Raw genomic sequence first — 16978 nt, forward strand, 5'->3', positions numbered from 1 at the left:
CCCCAGCCTCACCAACAGTGACCTGGTACTAATTTGACTCTACATGGACTTTGATGCCCATGCAGCTTCCTTGGCAATAAATCACTTGGCATTCCTATTTATTACTTAATTTCATACTAGCTTTATAAATTAAACAGTATGGTTATTCTACTTCCCAAGAACATTTAATATTGTTTTAACCTTTGGTGTTCATGAAATACTTGATAACAAATGAATCTGAATCTTCAGGTCTCTGACCGTAAATTGAACTGCAAGGGTTTTACATCAGCACTGCAAGGCCTGGCAGAAAACAGCAGGAGCGCATCTTTTCCACACACAAATTTCTGGGTCTCTGAAAATATAGTCATTATTTAGTTGCAATTCTAACAACATTTTTTTTAATTTTATTTTTTCTTATCAGTTACATTTTATTAACTCTGTATCCAGCCATGTCCTGATCCCTCATTCCCTCCCAGCCCCTCCCTCCCTCCCTTATCTCCACTGTGCCCCTTTCCAAGTCATCTGGAAGATTTGAATAAAAGTAAAATTTTAAAATTTATCACGTTTGCATTTATGGACATGGTTACTTGGCCTACATGTATGTTTATGCACCGTATTCATGCTTAGTGCTCACACAGTCCAGAAGAGAGCCTCAGGTTATCTGGTGCTGGAGGTACAGACAGTGATAAACTACAATTTGGGTGCCAGAAATTAGACTCTAAAAGAGAAGCCAGTGCTCTTGGTTGCTGGACTCTGTGAGCCTTATAGCTGATGGCAGCTTAAATAAGAGAAGCAATGACAGAAAACTCAAGTATGGACTAAGATCAGAAAGGAGAGGAGAACCTCCCCTATCAGTGGACTTGGGGAGTGGCATGCATGCAGAGGGAGGAGGGAGGGTGGGATTGGGAGGGGAGGAGGGAGGGGCTTATAGGGGGATGCAGAATGAATAAAGTGTAATTGAGGAAAAATTAAAAAAAAAAGGGGGGAAATAATTTAAGAACCTTAAATGACTAACAACATTTTTTAACAATGGATTTCTCTGGACCTAAGGCCCACACTCTCACAACTGTCTCTCTGTAATTCCTCTAGTGATCTCCACTTAAAATGTCTAAATTTCTTAATAGCCATAATGTCAATGAATGCAAAAATGGAGAATGGAGAGGAAAGCTATGAAATATCGCCTTCTAAATACAACTTGGCTGCTCTACACATGAACACACATCACACGATCAAGGCAGTTAAAAATTGTCCTCCTTCTATCCTGCCTACTGAGGCCTCAGTAGCTGGTGTGCTATTAGCAGTTGATGGTTGCTGAGGGAGGAATAATAACTTTTCTTTGAGGGAGTATCCACTTGCAGGCTGCCCATGTCCCAGTGGATAACACCACACCTGGACTCATGGACTTAATGGGGTAGATATATAAGTGGACATGAAATTGGGAGGGAATTTTGTTAGGAGATGTCTGGGGAGAGTTGGAAAGGAAGTAGGGACAATATGGATATAATCAAAATACATTGTAGATGCGTATAAATTTTTCAAAGAAGAAAAGATATCATTTAACAAATAGATTTTGTTGGAGATCAATTAAGAGAAAGCTGGAAGCTCTGTGATACAAGTAAAGTCACAAAATCAGTCTAACAACAAGAACCAAAGAGACAGTCGAGGAGAACCCTTCAGGATCACAGTTAGCCCCACATGAAAACATGAATGTACACATGTGCTGGGCTGCCTCCAAAGGGGCAATTAGATCATAATATGGGGAAGATGTGAAATCATAACTAGGCTATACCATCACCAATCAGAAGTTTACAAACCCTGACAGTAATGGCTAGATGACTAAAAATCAAGGTAAAATAATTGTAGACACTCAGAGTTGTCACATGGCAGCAATTTACACTAGAGGAATAATACATATCTCGTATTCATCCTAGTAACTACCAGTAGCAATTAAAAATCAAAAATGGCTTCTGCAATAGGAAGTGGATTGGCAGAACAAAGTATGGGAAATGCACAAGAACAAAGCTGGCAATAGAAATTGCCTCTGAAGAGGTACAGATGGTGGATTTAGCAGAAAAAGAAAAAAAAAGCCTTCAAAGTAGATGTTATAAACATGTTCAAAGAACATGAAGAAAATGTGGTTAAGTGAAGATATGGTGATGATGTCTCATCAAAGAAAGAATATCAACAAAGATCATTATTAAAAGAGATCAAATGGACACATGAGTCAGAAAGTACAATAGTGAAAACACCAATTCTTTAGAGGATCCCAACCACAGATCTGACTAAGCAGAAAACAGAACTGGTTATCTTAAAGATCAATGAAGACCAATGCAATCATCAGAAGAGAGGAAGAATGAAGAAAAATGAGTGGAGACTCAGTGACAGAGGCAGCATATCAAAAGATACTATTGATTTAAGTAGAAAAGGTATAATAAAAAAGTATGAAATTCAAATAAACTAAGACTAAAAGCTTTCCAAATGTCAGGAAAATCATTAGTTTGCATATCAAAGAGGATCAATGAACTCAAAATAGAATAAACAGCAGAACAACACTCAGAGAGACAGTATACTAAAAATGTTCAAAGAACTCCTGAAAAGATGAAATGAAAAACAATACATCACACATAAGGAAATCAACTAAGATTAACACATTATTTCTCATCAGGTACAATAGGAGTCAGAAGTCACTGGAACAAGTACTGGAATAACAGTACTTAAAATCTGTCAACCAGGAACCCCACAAAGCTCTTTCCAAAACAACAAACCACATGAATGTTGAACACACAAAACTTTGAAAATCCATTGCTAATAGTCTTGTATTACAAAAAAAAAACAACTTTTTTTGTAGAACCAAAAAAGTTCTTCAAGCTGAAAGTAAGTCATATCATATAACAATACACACACATACACAGACAAGCACGCATGCATTAATAAAATAATATTCATTTACAAAATAATGTAATTGTATATTCCCCTTTTCTTTTTATTAATATGAAATTGATTAAAATATACATAGAGATATACTGGCAGACTTATACCATATAAAAATGTTGAATGTTCAACAATAAATAATACAAACATTGACTAGAAGAAAGCCATAGCAGGATAAAACATATATCAATACGCAAAAGCAGAGTAAATGGGTAGATAGAATAATACAATTGTCTATAAAAGACAATTTGTTTTTATTTCTTTTATCAGCTTCTATCAGTAAATGAACTAATGAACAGGCAGTTATCAAAAATGAAAAAAATGGTCAAAACCATGAAAATTATCCAACATCCTTCACTATCAGGAAAGTGGAAATGAAAATGATTTCAGCCAGAATGGGAATTATTGAACAAAAACGACCAAGTAATTGCAAAGATATGAAGAAAAAGAAACTCTGCTTGTAGCAGTGGAATGTAAACTGATCCCACTATGGAAATCCATGTGTTGGCTCCACAAATACTGAAAACAGAAGTGCCGTATGACCCAGCTCTGCCACGTCTTGGCATACATCAAAAGGACCCTAGTGCAACCTATCACAGAGACATCTGCACATCTCTTAAATGCAGCTCCCCTCACATGGCTAAAGAAGTTCTGGTACATCAGCACCATGGAGTCTTAGTCAACTACAAAGAAGAATTAAATCATGTTGTTTCTTGGAAAAAAAGGAAACAGGTAAAAGTAGGAATCATCACATTAAGCAAAATAAATCCGATGCAGAAATTTAAATATTATGTGTTTCTATCATCCATACAACATAAAATTCTTTACAGATATGTAAAATCATGTATATACTCATGTATATAGATATACATACATGCATACATACATATCAGAAGTGAGAGCAGCAAAGAAAATGAGTTAGAAATAGAAAATTTAGAGGTTAAACAGCATATTTCTAAATAATGACAGGTCTGGGTTACATTCTTAATGTTTAGCTGATTTTGAGCCAGAATGCCAAGAAAATTCAATGGGATAAGAATAATCTCTTCATCTGGGTGTTCTGGCACATACCTGTAATCGCAGCACTCAGGACGGCAAGGGCAGGCATATCTCTGTGATTTATAGACCAGCCTGGTCTACAAAAAGAGTCAGCCAAGGCTACACAGAGAAACCCTTTCTTGATAAACCAAAAGAGCTGGAAGAAGAAGAAGAAAGAGGAGGAGGAAGAAAGAGAGAGAGAAAGAGAGAGAGAGAGAGAGAGAGAGAGAAAGAAAGAAAGAAAGAAAGAAAGAAAGAAAGAAAGAAAGAAAGAAAGAAAGAAAGAAAGAAAGAAAGAAAGAAAGAAAGAAAGAAATAATAATAGTGGGACAGGTAGATATCCACATGCAAAATAAGGAATTTGAAACCTATATTTTCTCTCTCCCGAAACATAACACAGACCTAAACATAAGGCTTAAGGTATATATTTAGAAGAAAATGCAAGAGTAAATATTTCTGTGCTTTGAAGTGGTAATGTTTTCTTCCTGTAAAATGAAAAATCACAAGTGAATTAGAGAGAGATAGGGAGAGGGAGAGAGCTAGACTATAACAAGATTAAACCTTTTATGCTACAAACTACCAAAAAGTAGTTGAGGATGGAGCTCAGTGGTAGAGTGCTTTTCCAGAGCCCTAGATTTTATCCCCAGTGCCACATAGACTGGACCTATTGGCACATGCCTGCAAAGCCAACTCCTGGAAGGTAGAGCCAAAAAGATCTAAAGCGTAAGGCCATTCCTAGTTGTGTAGGGGCTTTCATAACAGCCTGAGTTATGTAAGAAACAAAGTTAAAACAACATGAAAAGACAGAATTGAAAACATAATAGTAAATAAGGATTTTATCTAGAACATCAGCAAACTATCCCAGTACCATTACAAAATAATAATTTAATGAACTTAAAATAGGCAAAAGTGTGACCAGGATTTTTTTTCTGTCTTGAAGATTTATTTATTTATTTTTATGTATATGAGTGCTCTATCTGCATGTATACCTACATGCCAGAAAAGGGCACCAGATCACATTACAGGTGCTTGAGAGTCACCATGTGGTTGCTGGGAATTGAACTCAGGACTTCTGGAAAAGCAGTCATTGCTCTTAACTACTGGGCCATCTCTCCAGCCTTAGGAATTTTCAAAAGAAAATATAAATGATGACCAAAACCATTAAAATGTATACTATACCATTATACAGAAAAGAGAAATAAAAATCAATTCATATCTGCCAGAGGTACTGCTCCACATCCACCATGATGACTACAATAAAAACCAAAGACAGCTACAATATCAACATATAAAGCATGTCAACACTGGAGAAAAAAGAGGGGAGGAAAAGGAAATAGGGAAAGAAAGGAGAAGAAGGTGAAGAAAGGGTGGTCAGGGGGACTCTCATTCACTAACTGCTGAATTCTTACACAACACGGGGCCCCCACAGACAGGACTGTACTGCTTTGTATCAACTTCTCTATTTGTGTCTTAATCTGGGAAATATTATAAATAATGTTTCAAGCTCTATTGAGATATAACTGAAAATCTTATATAAATATAAATGCACACAAGTTATACTTTGATTCCACTATATATTTTATTATGATCAAGCACAACCACCTCCTTCAAGGTTACCTTTTCCTGTGGCAGACATGAGAATACTCATCTCTCTCTTCAGCAAATTATAAACAGATGATACATTTTCATTAGTTATAATCCGTGACACTGCAGATTGAATCCAGAAGTTACTCATCTCCTATGTAAACTTATAGCGTTTAACACTTCCCAATGTCTTAAACTTCAAGCCCCTCTTAACCACCATTCTTCTGGAAGTTCAAATTTCTCGGATAACTGAGAAAATGAAATGTTTGTTGGTATCTGACTAATTTTGCTTAACATAACATCCTCATTTTCAAGGCACAATAATATTATATTACATATATATCATATGTTTTCCATCTTGTATTTGCTGGCCATTAGGTTATGTCTATATTTTGGTTTCAGAAGGCAGATACCTCTCTAAGACAATGATTCTATCCCTCTAAGTAGATATCATACGATAGATATAAAATCTATAAAGGGGTCATACAATGTGATAGGTTTGTTTTAAAGCTGGGTTTTGGGGGGGGGAAGCAAATAAGCTTGAATATTTTTCTTAAACAGGACAGTTGAATGGCTGTCCTTAACAATGGTGTTAAGCTCCACTGATGAACAAGAAATGCAAACTGCACAACAATAGGGTTGTAATAAAGTCCAAAGAGAACAGAAATCAGTGAGGACAGGAAGGTAAGAGAAAGCCCACACACTATTGTCCTAAGCAGATTAATTTTCTCTCAGTCATGGTCTCTGTCCAATATATTGCCAACAATATAAGTAGAATGGATTGTTGACAAATCTTTCTGGTCAAATAAAAATACAAACTGCTTTCTTCCCCTGGGAAGTGTAATGGGCATCATTGTAACAGATTGTAACTATGCAGAAATGACCACAATTCACTTTAGAGGGCCATATAAGATGTTGAAGGTTTCTAAGTTCACTTACTCTTTCTGATTATAGAAGTGGCATGATTATTGTATAAAGAATGTTTTACAAGGTTGGAAAATACATATGAGCAATTTTGTATCCTGCTTGCTCATCTTTATGAATGAAATATTTCACATTACTCTTTAAAAATATAACTTAAAGGTAGTGTGTCATTTACTGCAATATAGCATATTATTTAATCAATATGTCTATAACTACTGAACATTTTTATTTGTGTTTAATAATATATACTTATGTATCATATATTATACAATAATTTTTAAGAGACTGAATCTGAGAGACAGCAAGTGTGGAAATATAAGAGGGGATGCAGGGAGGAAAAGGAGGGAGGCAATTATGTTATTATAGTTTAGTTTCAAAATAAAAGACCAAACAGTACAAATAAACCAAAAATAGTTTCGATTTAAAATAAATCCTTGATTCCTTATTAGGCATATATTGTGACTAATAAAAATACTGTTTCTTTCCTTTGAGTAAAATCAATCTCTTTTTGTCTTCCAGCCCTAACAAATCTGTGAAATTTATTTTTAGGTTTCCATTCATGTTGTATCGTTTATGTCTCTGTTGACTACCAGGGCCATACTCTTTTTTTTTTTTTTTTTTTTTTTTTCATTAAGGTCACTATTGCTGTGATGAAACACCATGACAAAAGCAACCTGGGGAGGAAAGAGTCTATTTGTCTTACACATCCATCTCATAGTCCACACTGAAGGAAGTCAGGACAGGAACTCAAACAGAGAAGGAGCCTGAAGGTAGGAGCTAATGCAGAGATGATAGGGTGGATGTGGGTACTGCTTCCTGGCTTGCTTGTAATAGCTTGCTCAGCCTGCATTCCTACAGAACCCAGGACCACCAGCTCAGAGATGGCACCACCCACCATGGGCTGGGCCCTGGGCCCTCCCTCATCAATCACTAATTAAGAAAATGATCTACAGGCTCGCCTACAGCCAAATCTAATGGAGGCATTTTCTTGAGGTTTCCTCCTCTCGATGACTGTAGCTTGTGTTGAGTTGACATAAAACTATCCAGTACATTACGCTAATACATGTGTCCCTCTAGTGACTTATATACTTTACATACATCTTAGACCTCTATCATATTTTTGTTCCACTTAATGTTGTAACATTTGCTTGCTTATTATGTGTATGTATATATGTGTGTATGCACACATGCAAGCCACGGCACAAGCGAAGACATCAGAGGACAAATTGAGGGAACTGGGTTTTTCTGTCCACCTTATGGACAGGGATTTAATTTTGTCATTAAAATTGACAGCAAGTGCCTTTACCTAATGGATTATCTCACCAGCCAAATATTTGCTTTACTTGTCCATATATTTTTCCAGACAGCCCAGAAAAATAATTGAATAAGTTACTTGAAAGACTGTGGCTTTCACTGCAATTATAGTAGAGCTATAATTAATCTAGGAATATTGATGTCTGAACAATATGATCTCCTTGGTTATGATTGACTATATTTTTACATTCTTTTCAAACTCTCTTTTGGCTTTCAACAACGTTTTACAGTTTCCTAAAACAGCATTCTACTTTACTTTGCAGCTCCCTCAAAATCACCCAGAAAGAAGGAAGGCCCTAAGTTTAACATTGTCTCAGAAGAGAGTGTTGATCATTTATCATCTTTTCTTCTTCTTTTTTTTTTAGGATTTATTTATTATTTATACAACATTCTGCCTGCATACCAGATCTTACTATAGATGGTTATGAGCCACCATGTGGTTGCTGGGAATTGAACTCAAGACCTTTGGAAGAACAGCCAGTGCTCTTAACCTCTGAGCCATCTCTCCAGCCCCCCATTTGCCATCTTTTGATGTTGTTACTATAGAAATCATTTAAGTAAAAGATTTTCCTTTTGAACTATAAAATATTTGAAGTTCACAAGAAAATGAAAACTAAAACAGGACTGGGAAAACAGGTATATTGTTATTAGAGCCTCCAATAAAAGACATGCAGACATATTACTCTTAAACAGAGCTTTCACAGAAGGGAATGCTTAAGACTTAACTTTTTTAATTGAGTTGGGAGATATGAATGAAAACCAAATTAACTACAAACCATGCAAAACCGAAAATAATTCCCAGATATTTTTACAATTATCTTGGTGGACCCCACCACATTGAAGTAACTTCTAGGCACTTAAAGTAACAATGGCATGATGTAAGATCACTGCAAGGATAAAACGCACAACAGGTTCCAAAGGCTGTATAAGTATTTTAACACCTCATCAATAATATTTCAGTATTATTCCTACTTACTATCATGGCCTATTAGAATTCATTCTGAGTCTCAAAATGTCCCCAGAAAACACTAATTAATATTTTCTGATTTTTTTTATTTATAGCTTTTAATTCTTTAAATATTTCTCGATAGCAGTAAATTTTAGGGCCTTATTGTTAAGTACATATGCAGGGATAAAGGTAGTTCTGTGCTAATAAATTGATACATGTGTCAATATCTAATATCTAATATCTCTTTTTTTTAATAATTATCATCATCTTTCCTGATTTTCATCCCATACACACACACACACACACACACACACACAAAACAAAAACAAAAAACAGACTATGTCTCTGGATGGGAAGGTCAAGATCAGGCAAAAGTCAATGATAATGCTATGAAAGTCTACTCTGAAATAGTGTGAGAATGTTCCTAAAAATATAGGTTTTATATTTGGAACGTAGAAATTAGCTTCATGCTGTGCAGACTCACGAGGAAGAGACACAGCATCAAAGACAGACAGAGGAAGTCAGTTTATAAGACACCTAGAAACCTGCCATGTCCTCAGATCTCGGATGTCAAAATCACTAAATAGAAGCTGAATCCCTCCATTGTCATCTTCCTAATCTCTGAGGAAAAAAATATCAAGGCCAATGTGATTAACTAATTATAAGAAATAGTTAAAGGGATGCTGGATTCCTTGGTAGGTATCATGATGAAGACGTTTTGCAGCTCTTTGTTTTATTTTAGACTTTTGCCAAACCACATAGTTGGAAATCTCACAGGGCCTTATGTACATCATCTCTGGCTATTCGGGTACTCAGCATTCGTTTATAATGCTTCTCTGGCACAGAACTGGTTCTACATAAGGCAGACTCCAACCTCCTGCTTGTCATTGTATCCTCTTCATTTGCTTTCCTCCACCATCTCCTCCCCTTACCCGATACCTAATAGCAGACCATCCATACGACAGGCCACCCATCCCTATGTGCTGAATGAAGGAGTCTGAACTGAGTGATGTGTTGCTGTGGTGTCCTCCAGGACTAATCATGCCTCTAGATTTGCTTAAGGGATCAGTCAGATGTTAGCCATGGCACTCCAGTGGGGTATCTAGGTGTGAATCAGTACGATGTGTCAAACAGTTAATTTCTCTTTAGAATGTATCCAAGCTTCCTAAATATGAATATTAAAAATTAACTTGTTTTCTTCTTAAATTGTAACAGAAAAATATTATTGTGAGATTCTTCCACTCAAAACATATAATTAGATGTTACTGTCTTATACTCAATATTTTAAAATAAAACAAATTCTACGTTTTGTTATTCACCTAAATTTGAAATACATCATTTCTTCAGAAGTTGGACATATTGTGCCCAGATACATAAGTCAAATAACATATAAAATATTTCTAAAATGAGTAATATATGCAAAACAAAATCACTAAATAGTAAAAGCTAGAACCCTAAATTGTCATGTTATCAATCATGATGGAAAATATTGATGATAATGAGATTTATAATGTGATTATATTTCATATCACCCTTATCTGTTAGAAATTATTTCCAGACACTATTTTATTCAAACCTTCACAACAGTTTTCTTGTTATAGAAATTACGGTATATAAATAGGGTGTAATCATTTCCTACAGTGTTCAACAAAGATATTCGCTTTATATAACTCCTTGAAGCCCAAGCAATGCCACTAAAGGATAATACCATTCAAAGATAATATTTACTATCAGTAATGTGTGTGTGTGTGTCTACAAAAGACAGCCACGGATTTTGCGGTTCTTCTGATGCTTATTCTATCAATATCGAAGGCCTTTTTTCCCAGATGCTCAGAAATTTTGCCAAAATGTGCTAAAACAAAATTGCTTAGAGAATATGAGTTAGCCTTGAGATTAATAAAATCACTAACTTCACAGGCTTTCACAAATGATGAGATGAAAACAATAGTTTTTAGCCATCAAGTATTTCAATACTCCACTTTGTTTCCGTGATACATCTATCCCATACGAAATATTTACAAAAGGAGTTGTAATGGCCTTTTGGGATAAGAAGAAGAAGATTCCTGTAGGAAATGTTAAAACCAATTTTGATGGGATGCAAAGCTAGAGACGGCTGTTAAGAGATGGCGTGCTGCCACAGGGTGGGGTTTTGTTTTGGTTCCTGTTAGAGCTGCAGGTGTTTGGCACCAGTTAACATCGGGGCCAGCTGTGATATTTCAATAATCCTGATGTTTCTCTCACAATATTTCTCAGAAGTGATGCTTCCTGGGGATGTCTTACACCTGACATATTCAACTTGTGTGGTACAAATAGAAAATTATGGTAAATAACACCCATTTGTGACACCCTTTGCCCTTCTTCCGCACCCTCAGGTCATAACATCAAGGACAAATAAAAAAAAAAGTGGAACCTGGGTGCTCTAATAATTCACAGTTTTTATCTAAGCAGTTGGGTATAAGATGACGATACTCAAGAAAGACTAGATGAAGTCTTAAGGGCAGTCTGGGGGCAGGCTGGAGTCTCCTTGATGCTCATTGTAAATAATGGTGTTTTAAAACACTCTTTGTGGTAGGATCCATACCTAGTTTTGCAGGAATTTGTATAATTTCTATTAAAAGCCTCATTCTCTTTTAAGTTTGTTTGAGTTGGAAACCTGCAAACCACAATGCATCTCATGCTCATGTTCCCAAGGGCATTTTCACAGGACCATGCTGAGGTCATGTAGTAAGCTGTTGAAACGTTTTAAGAATCCCTTTAATGTATTGCACAATCTTGACTTGATTAATTAAAAAAAGATATTTGAAGAAAGCACTTGTGAAAGAGGCTAACTATTAAAATCTACCTGTAGATAAGCTATATAGCATTCTATAATGCATTGAGCTTCCCTCAGATAATTTGTCATTGTGGGAGGAAAACAATAAAACTATCACTTCGAGAGTTTTGAGTCAAAACATCCTGGAATTATTGGCACATTCAGGCAAAACCCCTGTGGTATTTGTGATTGACAGCAGATATTCATAGGGGCCACTTAAACCATTCAAAGATCAGATCATTTAATCAAAGGATGGAAAGGTGGACAGTATTCTATCGAGCTAAGAAAATGCATATCATCTGTTGCCTTTCAGTTTAGAGAAATAATTTGTGTCCTTGAAAACAAAGGTGTGATGAAATTGTTTGGTTAGAACTGGTTTTTACCCTGAGCACTGGGGCCCCTGAAGAGAATGATACCCCAACCAAGGACAATGTATGGAGAGGACCTAAAACCAGGCTCAGATGTAGCCTATAGACTCAACCCCGTAGACTGGGGTCACTAGTAAGGGGAGCAGAGACTTTCTCTGGCATGAACTTAGTGGCAGGCTCCCAGATCTCCTCCGCCTTGGGGTAGGACCTTGCCAGGCCACAGAGGAAGACAATACAACCAGTCCTGATGAGACCTGATAGGCTAGGATCAAATAGAAGAGGAGGAAGACCTCCCCTAACAGTGGACTAGGGGAGGTACATAGGGGGAGGAAGATGGGATAGGGGAGTGGGGCACAGTCAGGATACAAGATGAATAAATTGTAATAAGTTATAATAATAAAAAAATTTTAAAAGAAATAGTTTTTTACCATTAAGTAAATGTTCACTTTCTACTGAGAATTTCCAAGCACAGATGGAATGTAAGTCATCCACTTGATAAGTGGCACACAAAATTCTCTTCAATTCTTTGAGTTTCCAGTCTCTCTTTCTCACCTCCATGGCTGGACATACCCCTTTTCACATCATCAAGAACTTCCTTCCTGTCTCTCATTCCAGGCCTTGTACTTCACCCAAAATGATTTCTAATTGAGCAAGCAGCTGTGCTGGCACGGCATGCATGGGGCATGGGGCCACAAAACCAGTGGTCCATTCCCACAGCTGAACACAAGTGGCCAGTTCCTTGTACCTGGGGCCAAGAAACTCCGCAATCCATCAGAGAAAAAGACTAGGAGGACACTTCAAACAGAAATCATACTTCAAAAAGATACTTTTTATGGAAAATTAAAAATTCTAGAGGGCTGTCAATCAGAAATGAGGGAGGGATGAGCACTTTTGGCAAAGAGTTTGTGAATATATTTTCATAAAAAGATAGCAGAGTATGGTTTCAGTGAATGACCTTCACGGCTAGACTGGATGTGACTCTGTTCATAAGCATAGGTAAGTCAAAGGTACCTGTAACAATAATAAAACCTAAAGGGCGCAACCTTAAATACTTCTCAGGTTCTGTGGTAAGGCACCATGACCAACACAGCTTACAGAATAAAGAGTTGGTTTGGCCCTTATGGTTTTGAAGGCTGGGGATCATGGCATCTAGCAGTCAGGCATGACTCTGGAGCAGTAGCAAGAGCTTACATCCTGATCTATAAGCATGAAGGAGACAGACCTTGCTGATAATGGTGTGAGTCTTTGGAAACCCCAGAGCTTACTCCTAGCAACACACCTTCTCCAATAGGGTCACACCCCCAATCCTTCCCAAACAGTTCCCCCAAGTGGGGAACAAGTTTTCAAAAAGATGAGTCTACGGAGGGACAATCTCAGTCAAACTACCACAGGCACCATAATAATGAAACCTGCCATTGTGCTGTTTCCATCCAGCCTTGCCTGGACTCCTACTCGCTGAAACATCTCATCTGATGCTGCCAACAAAGAGTTAAAATTCTGTTTTAATGTTTGACATTTTTTAGAGAAACAGTAATTCAGAATGTTCATAAAAGTAGCAACCAACTCTGACACTTGGCCACTATTTTACACTCAGTCCCTTGAAGTCACCAAAAACAATTTTGCTAATCCTAAAGATAAAGTTGGTCAGCCCATTTTCAGAGGCACAAAGACTCCACTTGAAATTGCAGGAAAACTGTACTCCCCACAGCTATTATTCGTGAATCTACAAGTATAATCTCATACATACTAGTTTAGTCAATTTTGAATTTATTTTTCAGAAATGCAAAGCATACTAAATTTGCACTAAATCCCTACCACCTACTACCTAGTAGATACAATAAGGCAAGTGAATAAAATGAAATATTCTTTTAAATGGTCATTTATGTTTCTATTTGTTTTGCTTTGGAGATAGGGTCTTACTCTTATCTCAAACGACCTTGCCCTTGCTCTGTAACCCAGCGGGGCCTTGAACTCATGACATTCTTCCTTACTCAACCTACTGAGTGCTAGGATTATAGGAGTGATCAAACAGCTTGGCTGAATGGGCATTTTTACATGTCACATTAATGTGTTTTTGAAAGTATGTTATACATTTTTTAACTCTGATTTCCCCACATTATAAAAATGCCTTTAAATTCAAAATTGGGGGGGGGACAAATACTCCCAGTATGAACGCAAAGAAGGCAGTCCATCTCTTGGATGGAACAAACAAAAACATTTGAAACTTTCACATTCATCTCTGATTATTTCTATAATGCTAAGAGCAGATTGTTTATGAAAGTTCAGAGAAGCTGCACATATATATATATTTCAGTACTTAAATCCCCACCCCTAAAAAAAAGATCTGGTGAATAAAGAAAACTTTTTTTTTTTTTTTTTTTTTTTTTGCTTCAGGGGTTCGATTACCGCAATCAGAGCATAATTAAATATTTATGGTGATAGAATTATGACAATCAGAAACTACTCTTAGTAAGAGGGCAGTCTGTAACATCTTTGGAGGTGATATGAGAAGATGACATCTGACAAATAAAATCATTCTTCCTCATTTGATAAATAGCCTAATGACTAAAAAGAAGCCATAGACTAACAAAAAAAAAAAATCTTTACATTCTGAAACACTTAATTTACATTGAAAGTAATTAAATAAACTAAATTTCACTTGTCATAATTAAACTGGACTGGAAGGGACAATTAGTTGTGAAAATAGGAATGAGCCATCATTTGAGCAACTGTATGAGAGTGGGTAGAATCGAGGCTAAGCACTGCACTCAGGGTCAGCCGCTTTGGACCCAGAGAAGAGCATGTCTGATTGCATGCGAGTTGATGCCCCAGGTCCCGCCTCTGAGAAAAAGGTATCAGACGGGTCTGATGCTCTTTGGGTGGATGACACCTAAATGAACACTGGTACAAAGTCCCAATTTATTTCTAATATCAGAGATCAGACCTCTACTCTTGCCTGATGCGTCTAAAACAAAAAGGGGGAACTGTAGAGAGCTGCGTAATGCCAAGCCTTAAAGATGGAGCTGGTTTTCACCTTCCACCTTCCCGATGGTGAGTGCTCTCTGTCACAAACAGCTCCATATTTGGCTAAGGCTGAGGATCTGGCTTGCTTCCATGTATGTGGACCTATCTGCATTGCCCACGAGGCACGCTGGGGTTGGCTACCCAGAGGCTATTTTAAGCTGTGGGCTGGCTTTCCCCAGGGTCAGAAGATTGTTCAAGGTTCCTGAATAAACTGCATTGAGAAGAACAAAAAAAAAAAAAATCAGAGAGGAGAGGAGGACCTCCCCTATCAGTGGACTTGGGGAGAGGCATGCATGCAGAAAGCGGGGGAGGGTGGGACCGGGAGGGGAGGAGGGAGGGGGTTATGGGGGGATACAAAAGGAATAAAGTGTAATTAATAAAAGTTAAATAAAAAATTAAAAAAATAAAAATAAAAAATAAAAAAAAACAAAATTATTGTGATTCTACTGTTGTAGAAACTTACTTTTGCTTTGGTAACTTTGCTCCTGATGAAATATACATGGAACAACGAAAATGTTGATGAATAAGCTCTTAAGAAGTATCTGTGGGGAAATACACCCCAAGTTGAGATAAGCTAGAAGCCCTGCGCATCTCACAACTTTAAAGTGACAGTTGAGGACATAAAGTGAGCAAGCCAGCTTCTGGGTCCATCCACTGGCAGCTGAGCACCTCTTCCCAGGAGTTAGCAGGCATGACTCCCTGGTATTTGGGGTCACCTCCTGATTACCCATACAACACATAGCATACAGGCCCCTAATGTCAAACCCACACTCCCCATTATTCTATTATAAAAAAAAAATCTTACAATCTTAGTAAGAAAACAAAACAATTGTTTTGTTGTTGTTTGGGGTTGTTTTCTTTTTTTGTTTTGTTTTGGTTTGGTTTTTTAGTTTTGTTTGTTTGTTTGTTTGGTTGGTTGGTTGGTTGGTTGGTTTTTTTCAAGACAGGGTTTCTCTGTGTACCCTTGGCTGTCCTAGACTCACTTCTTCTTTGTAAGCCAGGCTGGCCTTGAATTTACAGATATCTGCCTGCTTCTGCATCCCTGAGTTCTGGGTGCTGGGATTACAGGCATGTGCCACCACACCCAGCTTCACATTTCCCTCTAAGTTAACATTTATGTAAAATAAAGGTGCTTGTGTTAAAGAAGTTCATTTTCCAACAAATTCTTCTCCTTTAAAAAGGTACGTGTTTATATTGTGTTTACTTTGTCTGTTGATTGCATCAGACCACATCTAAGTGCAGTATTCAAGGTACTATGATTTCATGAACACTGAGTTTCTTAAAACTTGTTCTGCTCTTATGGGGCATGTGGCTACACAAGCAGTAACTGTGATGCCATCACATTTAACTCTTAGGTGAGACATAGTCCAAATCCCCCCACACACACACAAAGGTATGTGTTGTCTCCAATAATTCATTAAAAGTTAAAAACTTCTATTCTAAATGGATAAATAGCTCAAGAAAAATATCCTATCATTTTACAACTGTTAGAAACCGATACATGAGTCATAATAAAATCTTCCCAGAAAAACATAGAATTCTTTTATATTTTAAGTTATTACAAGAGTCTGAGATTAGCAAATTTCTTCTATTTGTTACAGTAATTGAAGTAATGAAATAAAAATACTGACAGCCGTGTCTGTAATCCCAGCACTCAGGGAGGCAGACACAGGTGAATCTCTGTAAGCTTGAGGCCAGCCTGGTCTACAAAGCAAATCCAGGACAGCCCTGATACACAGAGAAATACTGACAACATATAAATTTGAAGACTGTTCTAGAAGAAAATTTTCAGATGCCCCTTCTCTTTGCTTGGCATTCATCCTATCCAAGTTATTTTATGCCTTACAAATAGCACAGTTAACCAAACACATAAAAGCTTTTACTCTACAGAACTAAGTATGATTTGCTTTGCACATTTTGAGACAGTTAGTAAAAGATAGTAACTGTGAGACCTATCGTATTTATTTCTATAAAGAGCAATCTCTGAGTCTCAAACCCTGGCTATATTTCTGGTTTTAGGAAAAATAAATGCCCCCGACTTTGGAAATTTTATGC

At 37.0% G+C, this 16978-nt stretch overlaps 1 protein-coding gene across 24 annotated transcripts in view; it reads right to left on the reverse strand.

The window, feature by feature from the left end:
* Positions 1-16978, reverse strand: part of Sugct (succinyl-CoA:glutarate-CoA transferase) — a 707647-nt gene that overhangs the window by 362069 nt on the left and 328600 nt on the right. For 10 of the 24 annotated variants that reach the window (XR_009587720.1, XM_060372766.1, XM_060372769.1 and 7 more), the window contains one exon: positions 15387-15465. The exons of 13 other annotated variants lie outside the window; for them this stretch is intronic. Coding sequence is in view for 10 of the 11 variants with exons in the window: in XM_060372766.1 (XP_060228749.1) it covers positions 15387-15465 (79 nt within the window). In the remaining variant the exon portion in view is untranslated. Of the gene's footprint in view, positions 1-153; positions 332-15386; positions 15466-16978 lie in introns of those variants that run through there. One more of the 24 variants, XM_060372771.1, reaches the window with a different exon arrangement.

The sequence above is a fragment of the Meriones unguiculatus genome, chromosome 19 (genome assembly GCF_030254825.1).
Source record: "Meriones unguiculatus strain TT.TT164.6M chromosome 19, Bangor_MerUng_6.1, whole genome shotgun sequence".
NCBI lineage: Eukaryota > Metazoa > Chordata > Mammalia > Rodentia > Muridae > Meriones > Meriones unguiculatus.